Source organism: Lonchura striata, chromosome 1 (assembly GCF_046129695.1).
Source record: "Lonchura striata isolate bLonStr1 chromosome 1, bLonStr1.mat, whole genome shotgun sequence".
Taxonomy (NCBI): domain Eukaryota; kingdom Metazoa; phylum Chordata; class Aves; order Passeriformes; family Estrildidae; genus Lonchura; species Lonchura striata.
In genome coordinates, this window is record NC_134603.1 from 119,568,314 (window position 1) to 119,587,033 (window position 18,720).

Here is an 18,720-nt window from a genome sequence, read left to right on the forward strand (position 1 = left end):
AGAAGAGACATGTGTGCATAAATACAGACCGCATTGTCTTCACCACACTGCCACACTGGTGTGTTGTCAGCTCCATCCCGAGGCACTACCACGTACATGGTGGACAGTATTCTGGTGTTTCTTTGGTCTCTCTTCCTCTGAAGCTGCTGCTGGTTCGTATAGCATCAGGGATTGTGTGGGGACCTATTTACAACAAACTTAGACCACTCCATTTGCCACAGAACAATAAATTACCTACCAGATGCTAATGACTTATCAAACTGGGCCAGAAAGCAACTAGAGACCTGGAGGGTGAAAGGTTATAAACTCCATTACAGATCCTCATTGTCGTACGTCTTCTGTCCTCATGCATTGTTATTCAGGTGCAGAAATTGTAGTTCAGCTGTATTGAAATTATATTACCTGTATGTCAGTTGCTTTTTAAAAATAGAAACAGACTTGTTTTTGTCTAACGTCTGCATTGAAATTGTTTATTGAAGTGGAACTATTGATTAAAAAAAAAAAAAAAAAAGTCTTAGGGGTATATGATCTTGCAAAGTGCCAGGCATCTTTATCTTCTATTGAAGTTGGGGTATTGAGGCACTCAAGACTTCTCCTGGAGCCTTCCCTTCAAAGAAAAATACACTAACAATATACGCTTTGTCTTTCCCATCTATTATGTAATTGAGCACGTTATGTCACTAAGCGCGTTTACTGCCAAGGAAAAAAAAAAAGCCCGTACAATTTTAGAAGGGCTTTTTTTTTTTTTTTTTGTCCAAACCAGAGTTAGGTTAACCAGGATATAAGAGCATGTCATTGCGAACCCGTTAAAGAAAAGATCTGTTTGTAGTACTCTTAGTCCTGATGTCACAGGCACAGCAAGGACATCAGAAGGAGGAGTCAGATTACAGTAAGAATGGGCAGTGCAGCATGCAGCCGGAGTAAACGCTAAATCAGACAGGGATTGTACCAGGGATAAGACTGCCTGCAAAGCGCTCATCCTGAGGAGGCACACTGCTCTCTCACGCTTCTCGTGCTGGGAAATTTCCACATAATGTAGAATGAAAAAGCTCTGTTTTACATGTCAGCCCTGTGCAGGAGCTAATGCTGAATACACAGCCGTGGGATCCTGACTGCATGATTAATGAGAAACATAATGTATTTTGGTAAGTGTTAACCGTGATGTAATTCTGCTTCTGCTCACATTATCAATAGGAGTGATTATTACAGATTTCGGATTCAAGAACATTTCGTGCTGGCACGCACCTAAAACTGACAACTGGGGAATCCTGCCGGCTGTGCAGTTTGAAAGGATTCCATTGTCTGGGAAATTTTGTGTTTGAGTGGGCTACTGCGTAGTTCTAGCGGCTTGAAAAACAAGCTAGATAAGATGAACTCGTGCTAGGTTTGTTTTAAATGAACATGTGTTTCATCTGCTGAGAGGGGATGTGAAATGCTTGTGAGGCATGGGAAGTTTTAGACGAACTTAATGTAATGGACGAGCTGCTACTGCACTGTCAGCGCTGGGGAGGCACAGTGAACCTCAGTATTTCATTCAGCTTTTAGTTTGAAGAATTCCAAGGTACAAAGGGGAAAACAATGTTTTATTTGCAGTGCTGCGATTGTCGAGTTCTCTGCATTGTGCACATCACCGGTGTGGAATTGGCTCCTAGCATGCCACAAAATGCATGTTATTTTAAGCCTTTAGGGGTCTTGGAGCTGTTAAATATTTGTGCAGAGTTTAGTTTTGTTGCTTGATGGAAATCTTCCTTCAGCTTACAGCTGAGCTGGCTGCATAACCTAAAAACATGCTGGAGTGTAGAGCTATGTCTAAGCAATGTAGTGCTGCAGTACTGGGCTGGGATGTACGATTGCAATATAATGCTGTAAGTTAGTGCTGTTAAAGAGAAAAGAAAAATAAATAATTGGTGGGTGTGATGAATAAATGCTATTCTTGGCTGCTTGAAATCTCATCTAGTCTCACTGTTAATTTATAGCAGCTTAGTACTTAGAATGAACAGAGAGCAGGGAGTTGAAGGATTTCTGGGACATTCAGCAGCTTTCTCAGTTTCATTAAATATTGAATCAGGAGTTCACTTCAAGCTTTAAGAGAGAACTTTTGTAGTATTCTCAGCTGTGTCAAAAAAGTTCTATGCCTTGTGCCATGCTAAACACTATCTTCTTCTTTTCATAAAATTAAAGACTGTGTATGTGTGTGCAATTTGTCTTTAACAGTGAAATACATCAATTATGAAAGCCGATAGATCTAGATGCAAACTGTCTTAGCAGAAAAAAATATACACATTGATTGAATTGTCAGAACTGGTCAGTTTCCTTTTCAAGGTAAATTTTCAATATTTTAGCTTTACTACATTTTCAAAAGACTGAGGAACAATAGACAAGCAGTATGGTTTTAGGTTTGAGTAATTTGGATTAAGTCTATTCACCATTAAAAAAGCCAGGTTAATTTGCTATTCATTTCTCTCCAGTATTTTTCTACCTTTAACAGCATTGCAAGTGCAAGATATCTTTTTGTTTGGTTGGGGGTTTTTTTATCAATTTTTCTTGTGTGGAATTAGAAGTTACAGCTTTCTGAAGTTACAGAGTTAGGTTATTAGGTATATGTTAGCTGAACAGTATTTAATTTTTTAATTTTTGTCCTGTTTGTGATTTTCAGAAACATGTAATGGTGATCAAACTTTTTTTGGTGTTACTTTGCAAAAATAAAAATCGCTGTATCATATGCTTATTTTTTTCTGGTGCAGCACAAGTTTTTAAATGGAAAAAAACTGTATTATGCTTTGTAGGAAATTTCACTACTGAGAGCAGAGCTGAAAGTTTCTGCTAGGCAGGTTCTCTGTCTGCTGTGTTCAGTTTGAAGTTTCCTTCAATATTAAGTTTTAAATGAATGTTCTTGTTCCTGTCTTTTGCATAAGAAAGCATGATCTGGGGAATGATACTTACCTGTGGTTATTCTGGGTATTTTCTTGCACTGTCAGTGAGAAGCCAGAACATCTGTAATCTCACCTGTCCCTGTTACTGCACAAAGCAGTATTGCACTGAGCCAGATGAAATCTTGACACCTACTTTGATTTCAAATTGCTACAGCCATCACATAGACAATATCAGAATTTTATTTTTTCTAAGAAAAAAAAAGATACTTTCCTTTAAATATTAATAAAGAATTCTCTAGGCTTTTGGGGGGTGTTTGTTTTTTTTAATCCATGCATGCAACTGTTGGGCCACATAAGTATAGAAAGGGAAGAAAAAGAAAGCCTTTTTCTGTATGTTTCTATGCATCTTGTTTGCTTTTCTGGGCCTTCTTGTTGAATTGCTGCTGATGTAAGGTGACATATTGGGAATGCGTGTGTGCAGCATTAAGGTTTAAATAAATATTGAAAATTACCATGGAAAGTAAGACCTAACCCTCCAAAAGTATTATTGTTATAGAGCAAGTGTAAATGGGTGAAAGGAGTATTTTAACTATCAGAGAGAAGTTGCTAAATTCAGGAATTTGTCATCATGTTTCTCTCCCTCTTTAAAGCTGTTACCTCCTAGAATATATTCTACCTTATCTTACATCCTACGTTTATTTTACATCCTATGTTTATTTTACTATTTGAGCTGATCCTTCAAATAATTAAGCTCATTGTAACCACTCTAAATTCATGAGCCGTTCTTTTGCAGTGCAACTGAATTGTGATGTAGTTGTTTCAAGAACTGCTAATTTTCACTCACCGTGCTGTGCTTTTGAGTTTGTTGTTTGGTCACCGTGGATACATTTGTTACTTATTGTATTGATTTTGCATTCATCATTTCAAGTTGAATAGGAATATGGGATTGTAATAATAATAGTAATAAAAATCCTACAAAATGATGTAGTATGTTTATGGAGTAAGCCAAAAGCCAATGAAAATAATACATTTCTGTTAAGTGTTATCATACGGAGACGTTTTGTGCTTAAGAACATAGATGCATACCTCAGAGCAACTTTTGCCTGTATTTATCGCCAAGTTAATAATTTAGCATAAGATAAAAGTCAGCTGTGACGCTTCTCAGCCGTTCCGAGAGGAGGAATGGTGGGTGGCTCTCAGTGGCACAGCGCTGATGCTGCGCGCTGACGAGGGAGAGCCTCCCCTAGTCCTGCTCAGCCTGAGGCTCTGCTGTGGCTAATGGCCAGAGCTGTTTCTCTGCCTTAAAAGGCCCCACTGGCCACTGTCGCCTTGGCTTGGCCACCTCACCTTGGCTTGGCCACCTCACCTTGGCTTGGCCACCTCACCATGGCTGCGCACTCCAGGGCCTGGCAGCGCGGGATCTGGCTTGTCCTGGAGCGCAGTGGCCCCGTGGCCACCCTTGGGGCTGGGGTGGCCAGTGTGGTCAGAGCAGGTGGGAAGGGCTCGTGGGAAGGGGAAGGGGCAGAGCTGCTGCCAGGGAGCCGGAGGGAACGCCGCAGTGATATTGCGGTTCTGGGACAGCGAGCGCGGGTCCCGAGGGCTCGGGGAACCGGGCTGGAACTGAGAGCAGAGCGAGTCCTTCAGCCTCAGCAGCAAAAAAAAATCACTGCCCCCATACTTTGGCCTTACTGAAGAAGCACAACTCAAAGAAACTCTAAAGAATATAAAAAGGAGAGGAGAAAAAGGAGAATATTGTACCTTTATTTTTTCTTTCTTTTCCCCCCTTCCCTCCCTGCCTCCTCTGAACCTATCACTGTTTTAAGTAACTTCTGTTCTCAATGTTTCACATTATAAGGGAAATTAATATATTGGCATGGAAATTACTATATATAACATTAAGGAAAACAAACAAATAATTTTACCTGAAAATGCCATGCCATAACATTTCTGTTTGTATGGTGGCTGTTTTAATCTTTAGGGTTTTTTTTCAGTCAGTGTTGCAGAATGTAGTAGTTCATCTCCATTCAGGCTACTATTCTGAATATCACTTTTTATTTCTGGAACACTTTCTTTAAGAGATTCATGCTGGATGAGTCATGGAATAAAAAGAATACTTCCCCCCACGCCCCAAATCTCATCACCTCTTTAAAGAAAACACACATTGTACAAGCCAACTGACCAACTGCTGAAACAGGGCTTTTTTTTTTTTTTTTTTTTTTTGTTTCAGTGAAAATATTTGGTTGTTACTGGTTTGTTTTTAGGAGGTTATATTTCCTTCTAGGTTAGACACTGTGGAGGCCTTTAGTACCATTTCTGTTTTCATTTAAGTCAGGATGAATCGGTGTTGATAAGGCTGTTCTTTTAAAACGTCTTGAGAAGCATAGATACTGGATTACTAACTGTGTTTTATCACCAGCCATCTGCAATAAGAAAGTGTAGTTAATATATAATGGATGCTGTGTGTGACAGAAGAATTCAACTGAGCAAGCCAATGTATAGGATCTTGAAAACTGCAGGAGCCTGATGTTTATTTTTGGAACATTACAGCCTCCTGGGCAGCGAAGTTCATATTTTGAAGCACTGAATAATCATTAATTGCATGTATACATAATAACAATTAAGAAAAAATCCTGTTTGAATTTACAGAAACTGCTTTGTGTTGGATTGCACCCTTTTGGTTTCTGTTACAGAAACTGTTCGTTTGAAACACCTCAAAATATATCCAGTATGTTGCCCTAAATAAAAGGTCCTTTTGCCATTTCACAGACAAAAAAAAAAAAAGTCATTCCAAGTGTGACTTTTCTTGTGGGTAACAGAATTACTCCAAACCCAAAATTGTAATCAATGGCTTCCTGCTTCATTAGAGAAGATTAGATCACAGTTGCTTCAGCTGAAGATTCTTTAACAAAGTGTGTGTGCGCTCTCGTGCTCATGTGAATGTGTGTCTGTGCATGGGATGATTGTAACTGTAATTGATAACTGGGATGATTGTAGAATCTGATCCTGTATACCTTCCCAACAAATGTCTTTCTTCTGTTAAAAAATGAAATTAAGAAGAAACCAGATCTTTAAAATTTTACTTCTGATAGCATACATCTGTTTTGGTTTTTTTTTCCCTAAAAGGCAACACATAAATTTTTACTAAGTATTTTCAAATAATGACAGCCTTTGACTGTATTTATATTAGAGTCATATGGCTGATATTTCTCTGTGCCTGTGTGCAAATATCCTTCCATGTTATTTTGATTTTGTTTCATAAGCTAGTGGCAATTCTAGAAATTCTTGCAATTACAAAAATGTTAATCAGGTTACAGGAAACCCTTTAAAGATTTTGCCTCTCATTGAACTAAAGAAGGTGGTGGCATTTGAAAAAGGAGAAATATATTTGGACTGGGAAAAGGAAATATTTCAATTTGCCATTAGATTGTGAAAAGTTCTTGAAATACAATAGAGGTCATAAGGGCTTCCATTTTTAAAAAGGAGATATTACATGTAATATACTGCAAAGATTAGTTTTGCAGCTGAAATTGCATAGATGATTGGCAACATTCAGCGAAAATGCAGCAAAAGAGTGAAATACCAAAGCTTGAAGTGGCCAAGATTGCACTTGAATTAAATTGCTGGGAATGAAAGTGGAAAGAAGCTTTCCTCTATTGTAGGGTAAGTCATTATATGGCAAAACCAAATTCTGTAGGTCAGCCTGTATACTCAGTTATTTTAGCAACACTTCTTTGAGAAATCTACTTAGAGGTAAAAAATCTAATACACGAAGCTGCATTACTGACTCATACGTTCATATGCTTAGACCTTCTTGCTCATTTTGTTGACCATTCCTGCGGTTCATCAGACTCATGTTCATGATCATGTTCCTCTTAGCCAATTTTTTTTCTGTGTACATATTCACCACAAAGCGTTTCTACAATCTTAAGCATGGTATGACAAAGTAGTTGGCAAGGGTCTGGATCAAATGTAAAATATGAGAACACGACTGTAATTTCAGAGTGGAATTTTAAGGGAGGCTCTTATGAAAGTTCAGTTAATATGCACACTTCTTGTTAACATCTGTGATAATACAGTTCTGTCTCTTTTGATGCTCAAAATAATATCCATTTAAAATTCTTCAGGTTTGAAGAAATGGAAAGACATCTTGAGTCCTTATCTGGTGTTTAAACAAAAGTACTTTTTCTCCCTCTGTGTTTTTTTTTGTTTTGTTTTTGTTTTTTGGGGTTTTTTTTTGCTCCTTTCTTTACTTATTTCCCTTCCCCCCCAATCTGTTTTCAAAAGGTGGGGTTAGTTCAATATATTTATATTTTTTATACCTCTGCTAGCTGGCTGAATCAATTTTTTTGGAAATCATGAGAAATTCTATCATCACTATGAGATTAGATCCTGGATCTTTTACCAAGCCAACTCACTTATTCTGTATTGTAGTCCCTGCAGGTTTCAGAATTTAAAACTGTAATGTAACACTTGATTTTCAAGTAAACTTGAAAAGCTCCTGGGGTTTGATAATGTATAGTATCTTAATCTCTGAAGCAGTTAAAAGGGACACGAAAATAATTTTGATTGTGTCTTCTAACTCTGAGCACGGCTGTTTGAAATTTTAGCATATGCTTAGGGTCTTAAAGGTCTTTGGCTCATACTGGTAATTTTTATACTGTGTGCTGTTTATGTGTTCTCTTTATTACAATGCAAACCAGCAGTCTCTTCCCCAATTCTCTCCATCAGAAAACAAGATAGAACCTAAAAAGCAGGTTTATGCTAGAAAACCCCCTCTGAATATTAAAACTTCTTTCTTGAGAACAGAAGAAAAAAGCTAGGCTTAAATTTATCTTTGAGTATTATTTCATAGTGGTTCTCTCATTTATTTACTTTTATGCTGTAATTGAAAAAGCAGATGGACAATTCATTCAAATGAAAGCCATGAAAATTTTTTCAGCTTCTTTTGTTCTTGTTGACCTTGTTTACTCAGTTTGTTTACTATGGAGTGTAGTAAGTTATGAAGTTAAAGGGAGATAATGATTGTGTTTTCCAATATCGTTACCCAATATTGTTACCCATCATTGCACTAAGGATCAATACTGAATGAAAAGCAAAAAGAAAAAAAACCACAGAAAATCAAGTCAAAAAACACAGAACCTTGACCAGATCTCCAACTGTGAATGCAAAAGGAAGTAGCAGGTGGAGAGGAAGGGAGTCTTGGCACTGCAAGGAATATCAGTGCTCTTTTTGTTAAGCCAAGTCATTTTTCAGTAGTGACCTGAGGGTCTACTGTCTCTATACTGCAATGTTTAGCAAATTAGGTTTTGTTTGCTGGTATTTACCTGTGATAGCAAATCCACTCACCTCCTGTCAAAACCAGCAATGTAACAGGTGCATTCAGTTTGCCAGATATATGACTATTATGTAGCAAATACACTGTTGCTCTCTTTTTCTATTATTGCTTGTAAATTGTGCTGCTGTAAGCAGCAAATTTTTCAACAGTGGAAGTTGCATGGTTTGTCTGCTTTTAGGTAGCATAGAAAAAGACAATAACTTTGCAGACATATGTAAGACTTTACATAATCTCCTATTTAACTTTGCAATTCCTGTGTTTGTAAAGGACAAATTCTAACAAGCCAAACAGGCCATAAAAAGTTGTGTATGCATATATAAGGATATATTTAAATCTTTTTGCTTTTTGTCTCCTACTGACTGAGGGCATGGTAGCCACATGAACATGGGTACTAAAAGCCACTGAACTGTATTATTTCTAGTATCCTTACAATATTTCAGCACTCAAGACATGATGTAATCATTTACAAACATTTGTCTCGCCAATCCTGACCACAGTCTGTCTGCCTTGTAAAACTGGTTGTTTGGTCCTCTCCACATGCAGTGCTAGGGCAGTTGCAACAGCCTCCTAAGAACACATTTAGATTCTTAGGCTTAAATCTTAGTAGCCCTGAGTACTTGGAAATTGCATTGGTCTACATGGTATGATTTTTCTCTCCCTATTATTTCTTCATTAAAGAAGGTTTTGAAATAACCACACTTTTTTTTTTTCAGTTGGTTTGAGGTAAAAATTTTCATTACATTTATAAATTCCTAATGGTTTTCCCCTTTTTCTTTTTTCCCAATACTTTGCAGTATTTTTGTAGAACATTAAATATATATTCTTATATAGGTATAGTTGACAAACTGACTCAATGTTAATTAGCACCCCATCCATATTAGCATTTAGCTTTACACACTCTAACCATGCATGCAATAGGTTACCTGCATGAAAACATGTACGTTTTCAAGGCTGAAAGATTCAGTGGCCCTAAAGAGGGACATTACTACATAAATACCCCCACAAATATGCTCCTTCACATGAATGAACATACCAAATGTAATAAACAAACACAGAAAGGCTGAAAACACATTAAAAAACAATCAAATCAATGCTACAAATCTCTCTAGCACTGTAGATACAATCAAAATGTGATTGTGGAAAGACTTAGAGTGTGTGAAATGTATGTAGGCTCTGCTGGCAGAGAAAGGCAGTCAGCAGGTAAAGTGGGGTGGCCTGCTGATGCTGCAGCAAAATGGCACTGGCAGCACCACCCTTCACAAACACTTCAAGATGGCCAAATAATACTGCTCTGTTTTGCCATTAGCTTGAAGCAGAATTGGCATCACATGCTATCATCAACATATAGGGAAGAAAAAATATTTAAATAGTCTGAAATTAACATTCTGAAGACTATGAATGATGATGCTACATGTCACTGTGACACCCAGAAAACTCTACTGATTTTAGGAAGAAAATGCAGATGTGTATGACATTATTTTTACTTCTTTTTATCCACTGCCCTATTTAAAAAAAAAAAAAAAAAAAAAAAAAAAAAGAAAGGTAAATATATCCAGAAGATTCAGTGTAGTGATGAAAAACAGAACTGTCTCAGGTAGGCAGTCTTTGATGATCCTTAGCATTGAAAAAGCACTAACAATTAATATTCTTAAAATATCCCTCCATTTTTTTAACAATGTTTATGTGATTAGTATAAGTTTTTTGTGCATTTCTAGTAGGAACATTTCTTCACAGGAACATTCACAAAGATAAAATTTGCATGATGCTTTATTGTAATTTATTATAGGGGGGATTTTTATGCTAAAAGCTATGCCAGCACATTTTCAGCAATGCAACGCTCAATTTAGATTCATCTGCAAACAGAAATATTGCCATCTGACCTCAGTATATAGTCAAATGAATTATGAATATTTTATGTCAAATATCCATTTGAGAGACTCCAGCTGAGCTAATATCTTTCAAATCACAAAGATAAGAAGAAATAATGGTAATTATAAATTGTTAGCCTTTATAGATGCTCACAGCAATAGATGGTTAATGTTGTCAGAGAATGTTTACCCTAATAAATAAGTTAATCTTTTAAGAAATCTTTGTGAGGTGCCTGTGATGGGCAGATTTCCAGTTTTGTAAGTTTTTCTGTCTCTGCAGCTGTATTGTGTTCTAGTTAATAATGTAGGGACCTGAGTTGTAGTAAATTAGTTAAGGTAATATTAATGGTTTTCTTAAAGAAGGTGGGCAGTTTTTGAAAACGGTATAATGTAAGTATGGCAACTGCTAGCAGGTATCAAAAAAAGCTCTTACAAGTTCAAAGGTCTTTCAGAGAAAATTGAGCTTTCCTCACTGATACTGTTTTTACTGAGTCAGATCTGTTCATGGAGAAGGAGAATGTTTCAGAAAGTAATTATTATTTGTAATGAACTGTGGAAATTGTTGGACTGTGCTAACAGATTTGCTTGAACTCAATTTCATTTACTGGACCTAACATCCTGGGAAACTTCCATGGCCCCCAGAAAAGCAAGAGTTTCAGGTGTGCTAGAATATTAAACTAGACCTATTCTAATTAAGGTAACTGCCAAATAATTTGTGACAGTTGTGTTTAATGTCTCCAGTCATTTCAAATGCTATTTAAAATCTTAAAACTGATCATCAGCAGTGTAGTCAAACTCTGGCAGCCAGCTGGGCAGTGGGTCTGGGGCAGAGGCAGCATGATCTGGTGATGGTGAAGAATTTAGCTGTGTGGGTTGCAGATCCTCTTTAAATAGCTGTTCCCTCTACCTTTGCCAGAAGGGACAATGAATGTGATGGAAATAAGAGCTTGGGTGGCTGGATAATTTCAATTGGATTGGCCTCATGTGGGGAGCCCCACCTATGGGAAGATCCATCTGCAGGAGGGAATGCAGTGCTGCAGGTCTCACCATGCTACAGGAGGTCTCAATACCTGTGGGGCAAGAAACCATCATTCTCTTGTCCACCTCAGCTTTGATGGTTTCCACAGAAAGGCTCAGAAATCAACAGGCAATGAAAGTTAACCTCTTTTTTCTTCTTTTTTTTTTTTTTTTTTTGGTTGTTTGTTTTTTGTTTTGTTTTTCTTTTCAGGAAGGGTTTAAAAACCACTTTTCTATGAAACCTCTTTTCTATAAGTTTAGGATGCAGCTTTCTACTGCAAACAGGTATAGTCATTATTGTTCCTATTAATTTCTGTTACCAAGCCATCTATGTTAATAAGGATAACATGACATTCTTGAGTCAACTGGACTGTTTAATTCTATACACTCCTAGGCCTAAAACAATTCCCTCTTAGGCTTACATTTGCAAGGAATTCATCTATGTGTGTAGGATGGTGGCTTGCAAGCTTTCCTGGTTATGTACAAGTTTGCAGAGTAACTCTTACTTCACAATGGTCCTATTTTTTTATTTTAGTTCTATTCACTTTCCTGGGACCAGCACCCCAATGCCTTGTTAAACTCCTTTTTTGCCTCATTAAGTCACATTATTGGCAGTATCATTAAAAAAGATCAAGATAATTCATTGAATACTTTAGTAGTTTGTGGTGATTCTCCTTCAGTTAACAGACTGCATTAGTTAAGCAGAACACCAGCAATAAGAAGTCAGGGGTTTCTTATCTTCCCCACCTCCCTCACCCCCACTCCCTCACTAGCAGAGGAGGCTTAACATTTTTCCTAGAGCATCGTCTCATACAGCTCTGTTAAAGTTTCTGACCACAAATCATATCAAGCTATCATTTCTGTGGGTTTGTAGCTCAGCCAGAAAAAGCTGCATGTGGGAGAAGTTCATTTCTAGTCTGCAGGATTTTGACATTTGCAGTTGTGTGTCTGGAGTTACTGAATGGATGTGTATTAAAATTGTATATGGGTAATAGTTTCTAGTGACAAGGAAACTGTAATTTGTAATTAGAAAGTTGGTTTGACCTTTGAATGTGGAAAGGCCAAATAACATTTTACTGCTATAATATATAGCAAATTTGAAATTTATAGCGAATTTTAGGGGTAAAGAGATAAAATCTTGTACTAAATCAAGTCCAATAAGAGGCCATTGCCCATGCTGTTAGAGCAAGAGCATGAACTTAAGCAAATATTCTCAAAAATAGATTTCTATGAAAAAAATTAGAGAGTTTCTAGCCCCCTTGGGTGTGTATAGGCACTTACTGCTTTATATGGGTTTTTCAGTGTGTGATAGCTCTAAGAAATAGCTCATGCCAACTTTTCCAGCTTCCAGTGAGCAAAAAGAATCCTGAAATCATGTGAAGTGGTAAACCTAACACAAGGGACTTTCTAGTTGTATTTTTTTAAATTCTATTTTTTTATTTGGGCTAAAATCAACTTGCTTACATCTGCAGAGGAAGTTGTAGGGAAACACTGAATGGTCTTATAAATGCAAGAAATTGATGTTTTGTGGGAGCAAAATTCTCAGCAATTGGTCTATTTACTTCAGGCTGTCAGACACTGAATAACACTGACTTTTTTTCAGTCTTATTTTGCTATTCTTGGGGTTCCACCAGTCTTGGTAGTCTAACTTTACCAATTTAGTAGCATGACCAGGCCTGGTCTTGGTGATACTTTACAAAAATATGTTGAAATGCGCCTGGTGTGGCAACCTATAGGTGAACTCTGCATTGTTTGATTTTGTATCCCTACGTCAATCCCAAGGCTACAGGGCAACCTCAAGGACTTCATAAGAGTTCTGTTAATACAGTTGGTGCTTGACCTTGGATGCAGAGATTTATTTTACTTCCACAAATTTTGGAACTATAAATACTCATGTAGCTGAACACCTGGGTCATTTGATGCTTTCTTTGAGCTGAAATGGTCAGTTAAGTGAGAAATAAAATGTAAATTTTTTTGCCATGTGGTAGCAACAGAACTACATAGAAACATGAAGCAGCTGTCTGTGCTCTACGTTTTGTCAATGTACTTTAAGTATAATTTAGCTGTCTGAAGAGTGTAATAAAGAAGTCCTATCACTCCCCATTTAAATTTTATCTATATTTAGACAAAATTACCACGTATACTACCCAAGTCCAAGTGAAACAGAATAGGCAAGAATGCAGGTTTGGGGAGTCTTTCCTTAGATGATAAATCATGTCTTTTGTCAAGCAGAAAGAAAGGCAGTAGATTTGTGAAGTTACAGATACCCTGTGTTCAACTTCCCAAGGAGCAGAAGCTGTAAGGTCCCAGCCTAATGCAGATATGTGGACAGCAGAACTGTACCAGCATCAGCAGTTTAAGCCTGAAGAAGTTTGTACAGATCTTGAATTTTGTCACGGGTTGGCCAACACTGCTGGAATTTTCTCAGTGTTTCAGATTAACACGCCCAAAACATTCTGCTGTGAATCAGGTGATTTATGTTTAGTTGCAACTCCAGATCTGTAAAATTGGCTTGAGTTTAAGCTCTGGAATGCAACCCTTATACAAGCAAGCTGTGTTTGGTTTCAGGTTTCTTAGAGGCTTGCATGCAAAATTGCCTCATTACTTGAATTGATACCTCTAATTAAGCAGATTCAGTGTGCTGCAATAATTGTCCTTTAGTGTTTCAGATCAAACTAATACCCAGTGTAACTTTCCTTAAGCCACTGGAATCATATAAAGACACACTGTCTTCTCAGCACACTTTTTTTAGTAAGGTTATGGGAGTTTTTTAGTGCATTTCTAGATACAGGAAGTGTGTTCTTGTCACAGGGTGTGTTTTCCATCACTTATCACTTTTTTTTTTTTTAATAATGTCAGAAAGAAGGGATAGATGTCTTCTTGCATCTTTGGCAATATACTTAAAGTATCTTCATTTTAATATGCTGTTTAGAGTGCCATCGTGTATTTCTCTTCTATATCTTGGTACTTTGTGGGTTTGTTTTGTTTTTAAAGAAAACAGTGCCAAATTCTGGATTATATAAGCAAATTCTCTTGTATATAGTCATGTGGGTTTTGTATTTGGGGTTTTGTATTTGGGGTTTTGATTCATCCTTCAAATTCAGCACCCTTGGTAAGTCTTTAATTCCTTTTTAGTAGAATAGCAGATCACTTTGTTTAAAACTCATTGTTATGGAACATTGAGAATGTTTTGAGGGAATCACACAAATAAGAGATGGACCCCACTCCTGCATGCACTTCTGAGTTAAAAAATAATTAACTTTTCTGACATTGTTTCACTGATTTGAGTGATTGGAGTAGTTAAATATGTGTGAAAGTATTTGTAGGATTGAAGTTTGTGCCTTAGCAAATCCTTGCATTTCTATAGCAATCTGACAATTGGCACACTTCTCATTCGTGGAAAATGTGAGATTACCTCTTATGGAAAGCAAAGATGATTACATGTATGTGAGGCTCCTTTCACTCCTTAGCAGCAGAGTGGGAGGATGGGAGGAGGGATCTAGCTTGTCAACACATCGTTCCCTTAAGGCTCTTTGCTCTTGCATTGTCCTCCTTGCTTCTTTGGTTTTGTAAGGCTCTTCTGATAAGATTAATATCCCAAATTCATTAAAATTCAAAGGTTATAGTTTTTGTAGAGGGGGTGACTTGCTCCTCTCAAGTCATAAAACCATATTGAGAAATTACCTGAAACACTTGACACAACATTCAATTAGATAAAAGTCTGTTGGCTAAATTTAGGCATTACTTTTCTGTTTTAATCTGAAAAAATAATAAAAATAATAGAAATGTGTCAAATGCTGTGATGCAAAAAAGATGAATTTAATTAAGTCTTCATTCTATATAGTTGAAGCAAAACAATGCAATGACAACGCATATCAGAGCAAAAAAAAAAATATATGCATATATACGTATAGCATACTCAATAACATGTGGAATTATGATAGACTTGGAATTGTGAAGCTGCAAGATCTTGATCCTTCTGATCTACATAGATTATCAGAAAAGTGTGCACCAGAATTTTTCTCCTCTTGGTACTGTATTCTATTTTATCAAGGTCCTAGGCTTGGTAGAAATGCTTTTCAAAAACCCCCATTTCCTTTAGTGTCTCTGAAATAACTGTGTAATGCAACAGAATCAAAGTTATTTATTTTATTTTATTTTTGCTTCTTCAATGGAGAAAGCCTTAAAAAGAAAATAAAACATGTCAGCAACATGAGACCTTTTTTTTCTATGGAGTAAATTTTAGTGTCTTATGCCCAAGGCTTGATTTTTTTGAATACCTTAGGAAGAAGGTAGATGAGAAATAGTCTTTGACTCCAACAAACTGAAATGTTTGAGGTGGGTTGCATTTATACTAGGCCTGTTTCAATATATATTTAGAGTAAGTTCAAGAAATGCTAAATTATAAACCATAATAACTATGAGGGCAAAGTCAATGAATGCCTAATTTGATTTTTGATACACACAAAGTGAAATTTTAATAGTTATATAGGGCTATAAGTAACTATTTTGAGTAGTGAGATAGAGCAAGCATGGCTCTCTCTAAAATGTCATTTAAATGTTTTATAACATTTTTCTGTGTTTGGTTCCTGGATCAGAGGCTATAAAATTTTAAGATGGCTTGATAGAGGACCACAACATATCCAGGCTGACTGAAGAGCAGTCCAGGAAAGGTATTATTACTTGAGACTTTATCATATTTTTTTTCTTTAGAGAGGGTTTCAGGCTGTTCCTGGCCTATGTAAAAATGCAGATGAAGAGTATTTGTCCCTTCAACCATGCCTCAGTATCCCTAGCCAGGAGTGAAATCTGCATATTGGTATGCAGACTGCTGCTTGTCACCTTTCATATCCCTCCAGGGGGTGGATTTCCTTGTGGAGTATTTGTTTGTTTAGTTTGTTGGTTTTCTTTGGGTTTTTGTTTTTTTTGTTTCCTTTTAGAATTTTGCCAATATCAAATGGTAACCAAGACACACAGGATATTGGTCTGAGCCTTCTGTTTACAGCTACAAACTGGGTGGTCGACTCAGGAAACCCTATAGCAAAATATGTGTCAGAATCTATAAAAATTTCTTTGCTTTTTTCATGAGGAAAAAGCTCTGAATAGAGTGAATAATCACATGTGGATTTTTCATGGAATAATTTTATGTCACATGATACTAAAACACACTTAAGGAACATCAGGATAGGATATGGAAAAAACTGAAAAGTCATAACTTTGTGCAGCTTAAAGAAATGTGTACATATTGCTAGGTTTGCATTTTTTTGGCCCACAGTTTGTGCTGCTTTACAGAAAATTCTTGTGTGTACTTGTGTAAATGTAACTGGACTGTAATCAATAGAATTATCCACCAACAAAAACAACTTATATTAGCCAGGGGCAGGGATTCCCATTCATTAAATCTGTTGAGGACAAGCCTTTATCTATTTCCGTATAGGCAGCCTGGAGCATCCAACATGTCATGAAGTAGATAAATTGGGCTTGACATGCCTGTGTTTCTGGAAAATAGGACAAAAATTTCTTTTGTCCTTTGTGTTTTGTCTGCAAAAGCAGTAGTGCTTTTTCCCCACCTATAGAGAATGACAGGAAATAATTTTACTTGCTTGAATTTTATTTTTTTTTAATTATAGGCATATTTTACATAGAGATTTGAAAAAAAGACCTGCCAGCATTTTCACAAGTGTATGCAAAAGGACAGTCAACTTAATAACTGCCACATATTCCAGCTCTCAGAGCATTTGCCTAAATCAGCTCCATCAGGTGTAAGCTTGCCAGAATTGAAGTTTTCATAGTCCTTTTTTTCTAAATAGACATTTTGTTAGAACTTCTCCACTGTAAAAGAACGTATTCACTTCCCCAGAAAAACACTAGCCCTGAGGTCAAGGGATTTTTGTGGGCTGCTGGAAACACAAGCTAAATTCCTCCTCCGTGAAGTGAATACACATTTACACAAATATAAACTGCTCCAAAATGGTGTCATTGTGCAAGTCTCCCCAGCCAGTCAACAGCCCAACTATTGGGACATTCCCCTGAGGTGCTGAGGACTTACAGAGCAGGCTTCAATATGGGCCTTTGATTAAAATACAGACATTGATATATTTACATTTTTGAAACTTTTAAAAGAATTTGCTTCTAAAGTATGTGTGAAAGTGTAGCTTCCATGTAGATCAGAAGATAAATTCCTACAGAGCATTGCAACACAGAAAAAGTTGCATTTTTGCTGTTTTCTCATCCATAAGCAATCACATCTTGAAGCAAAGCTTCAACCAAATTACCACAGAGGAATAGATTAATAATCTTTAACTTTATAATTGCCATGGCATGTACAAACCCACAGCCTGATTCAAAGATTATTAAAACATGGTTTCAAACTGATCCCTTATGACAGGGAATGAAAAGGTTTATAAAAGTGACTTCAGTATAGTCTGTTTTGTTATATTTTCCCTGCTGCAGAACGGTCATGGGTGGGATCTGTTAGTGAGAATGAAGGTACCCTGCTTGAGCAGTGGAGTCAGTCCTTTGGAATTTGTACTTTTTTTTTTTTCTTTTGTTCTTTCATTTCAGCTATGCATATAGAAGCACAATTGCACAGTTTCTTGATGAAAATAAAAACATTTACTCATCAGGATATACTGTGAATTAACACCTAGTTCTGTGTTTCAGTATATCATATGACACATGTTTATCTCTGTCTAAGAAAGGGAAAAAAACATAAAATCATTTGAATTGCACAAGAGCATCATGTGATTGCACTAAATAATGTTTGGCAAAGATGTGATTTGTAGATACCACAGAGTTATACAATTACTACTATTGAAGTATGCTATAACACATCCTATTTAAACTATTAAAATTAAATGTATGACTGGATATAAAATTTCCAGAAGACACTTTAATTGATTCTGGCCAAGGTTCAAATTTCTCCCACTGATTTCCAACATCCCATTATTTTATTTCCTGTCATGTTTTGCCTTCTGCCACCTTACTTCCCCTCCACTTTTCCTTCTCCCAAACTGGATGTGAACCCTTAGCATTTTCTTCAGGGTTTTGTACTCTATCAGCACCAGCTCTCCTTTCATGGCTCCCTTGCTGAACTCAACACTTTGTCCTGTAGTGCAGAACTGCTGATTGTTTGCATCCCTAGCTTTTTTCACACAGATGAAGAATGGCTGACGAGTTTATCAGGACAGCAAAAAGGTTCCTAGCAAGTCAGGAGTGATCTGCAAATTCCTGGTGAATTCTTCATCTCTTCATGCTGGAAGGCTGCTCTGTTGTTAGTGGTCAGACTTTTGTCTTGTGTGAGTGTTCAACTAGAGCCTGAACTTTTCCACAGTGGGGCAAGAGAGCAACATCTGATGGCACAGCTCCAGTAAGATGCAAGCTGATCTCTGTTGCTTAATGCTGAGGGGAGTGACTCAAGTCTAATCTTCAACTACTTGGGTACTTAGCAGAAGATACAGATATCGTTCTCTCCCCTGTACAACAATTTACTTTTTTTCTTTTTAATTCCCTGCTGATGAAAATCCAGGGTGTAGTCATGACTGACACAGTGCATGTGTCATCCAAGATGGCATAAAATTTTGTCCTAGTAAGGTTCAAACTTAACAAGTTAACTAAATATTTTATC

At 36.9% G+C, this 18,720-nt stretch overlaps 1 protein-coding gene across 5 annotated transcripts in view; it reads left to right on the plus strand.

Annotated features, from left to right (window-relative positions):
* The window catches only part of ZNF385D (zinc finger protein 385D), a 416,407-nt gene that overhangs the window by 252,254 nt on the left and 145,433 nt on the right, over positions 1-18,720 (plus strand). Inside the window, exon 1 of one of the 5 annotated variants that reach the window (XM_021538115.3) lies at positions 761-1,145. The exons of the other annotated variants lie outside the window; for them this stretch is intronic. Within the exon in view, the coding sequence (XP_021393790.1) occupies positions 1,124-1,145 (22 nt within the window). The 5' untranslated portion in view covers positions 761-1,123. Of the gene's footprint in view, positions 1-760; positions 1,146-18,720 lie in introns of those variants that run through there. 5 annotated transcript variants of the gene reach the window in all.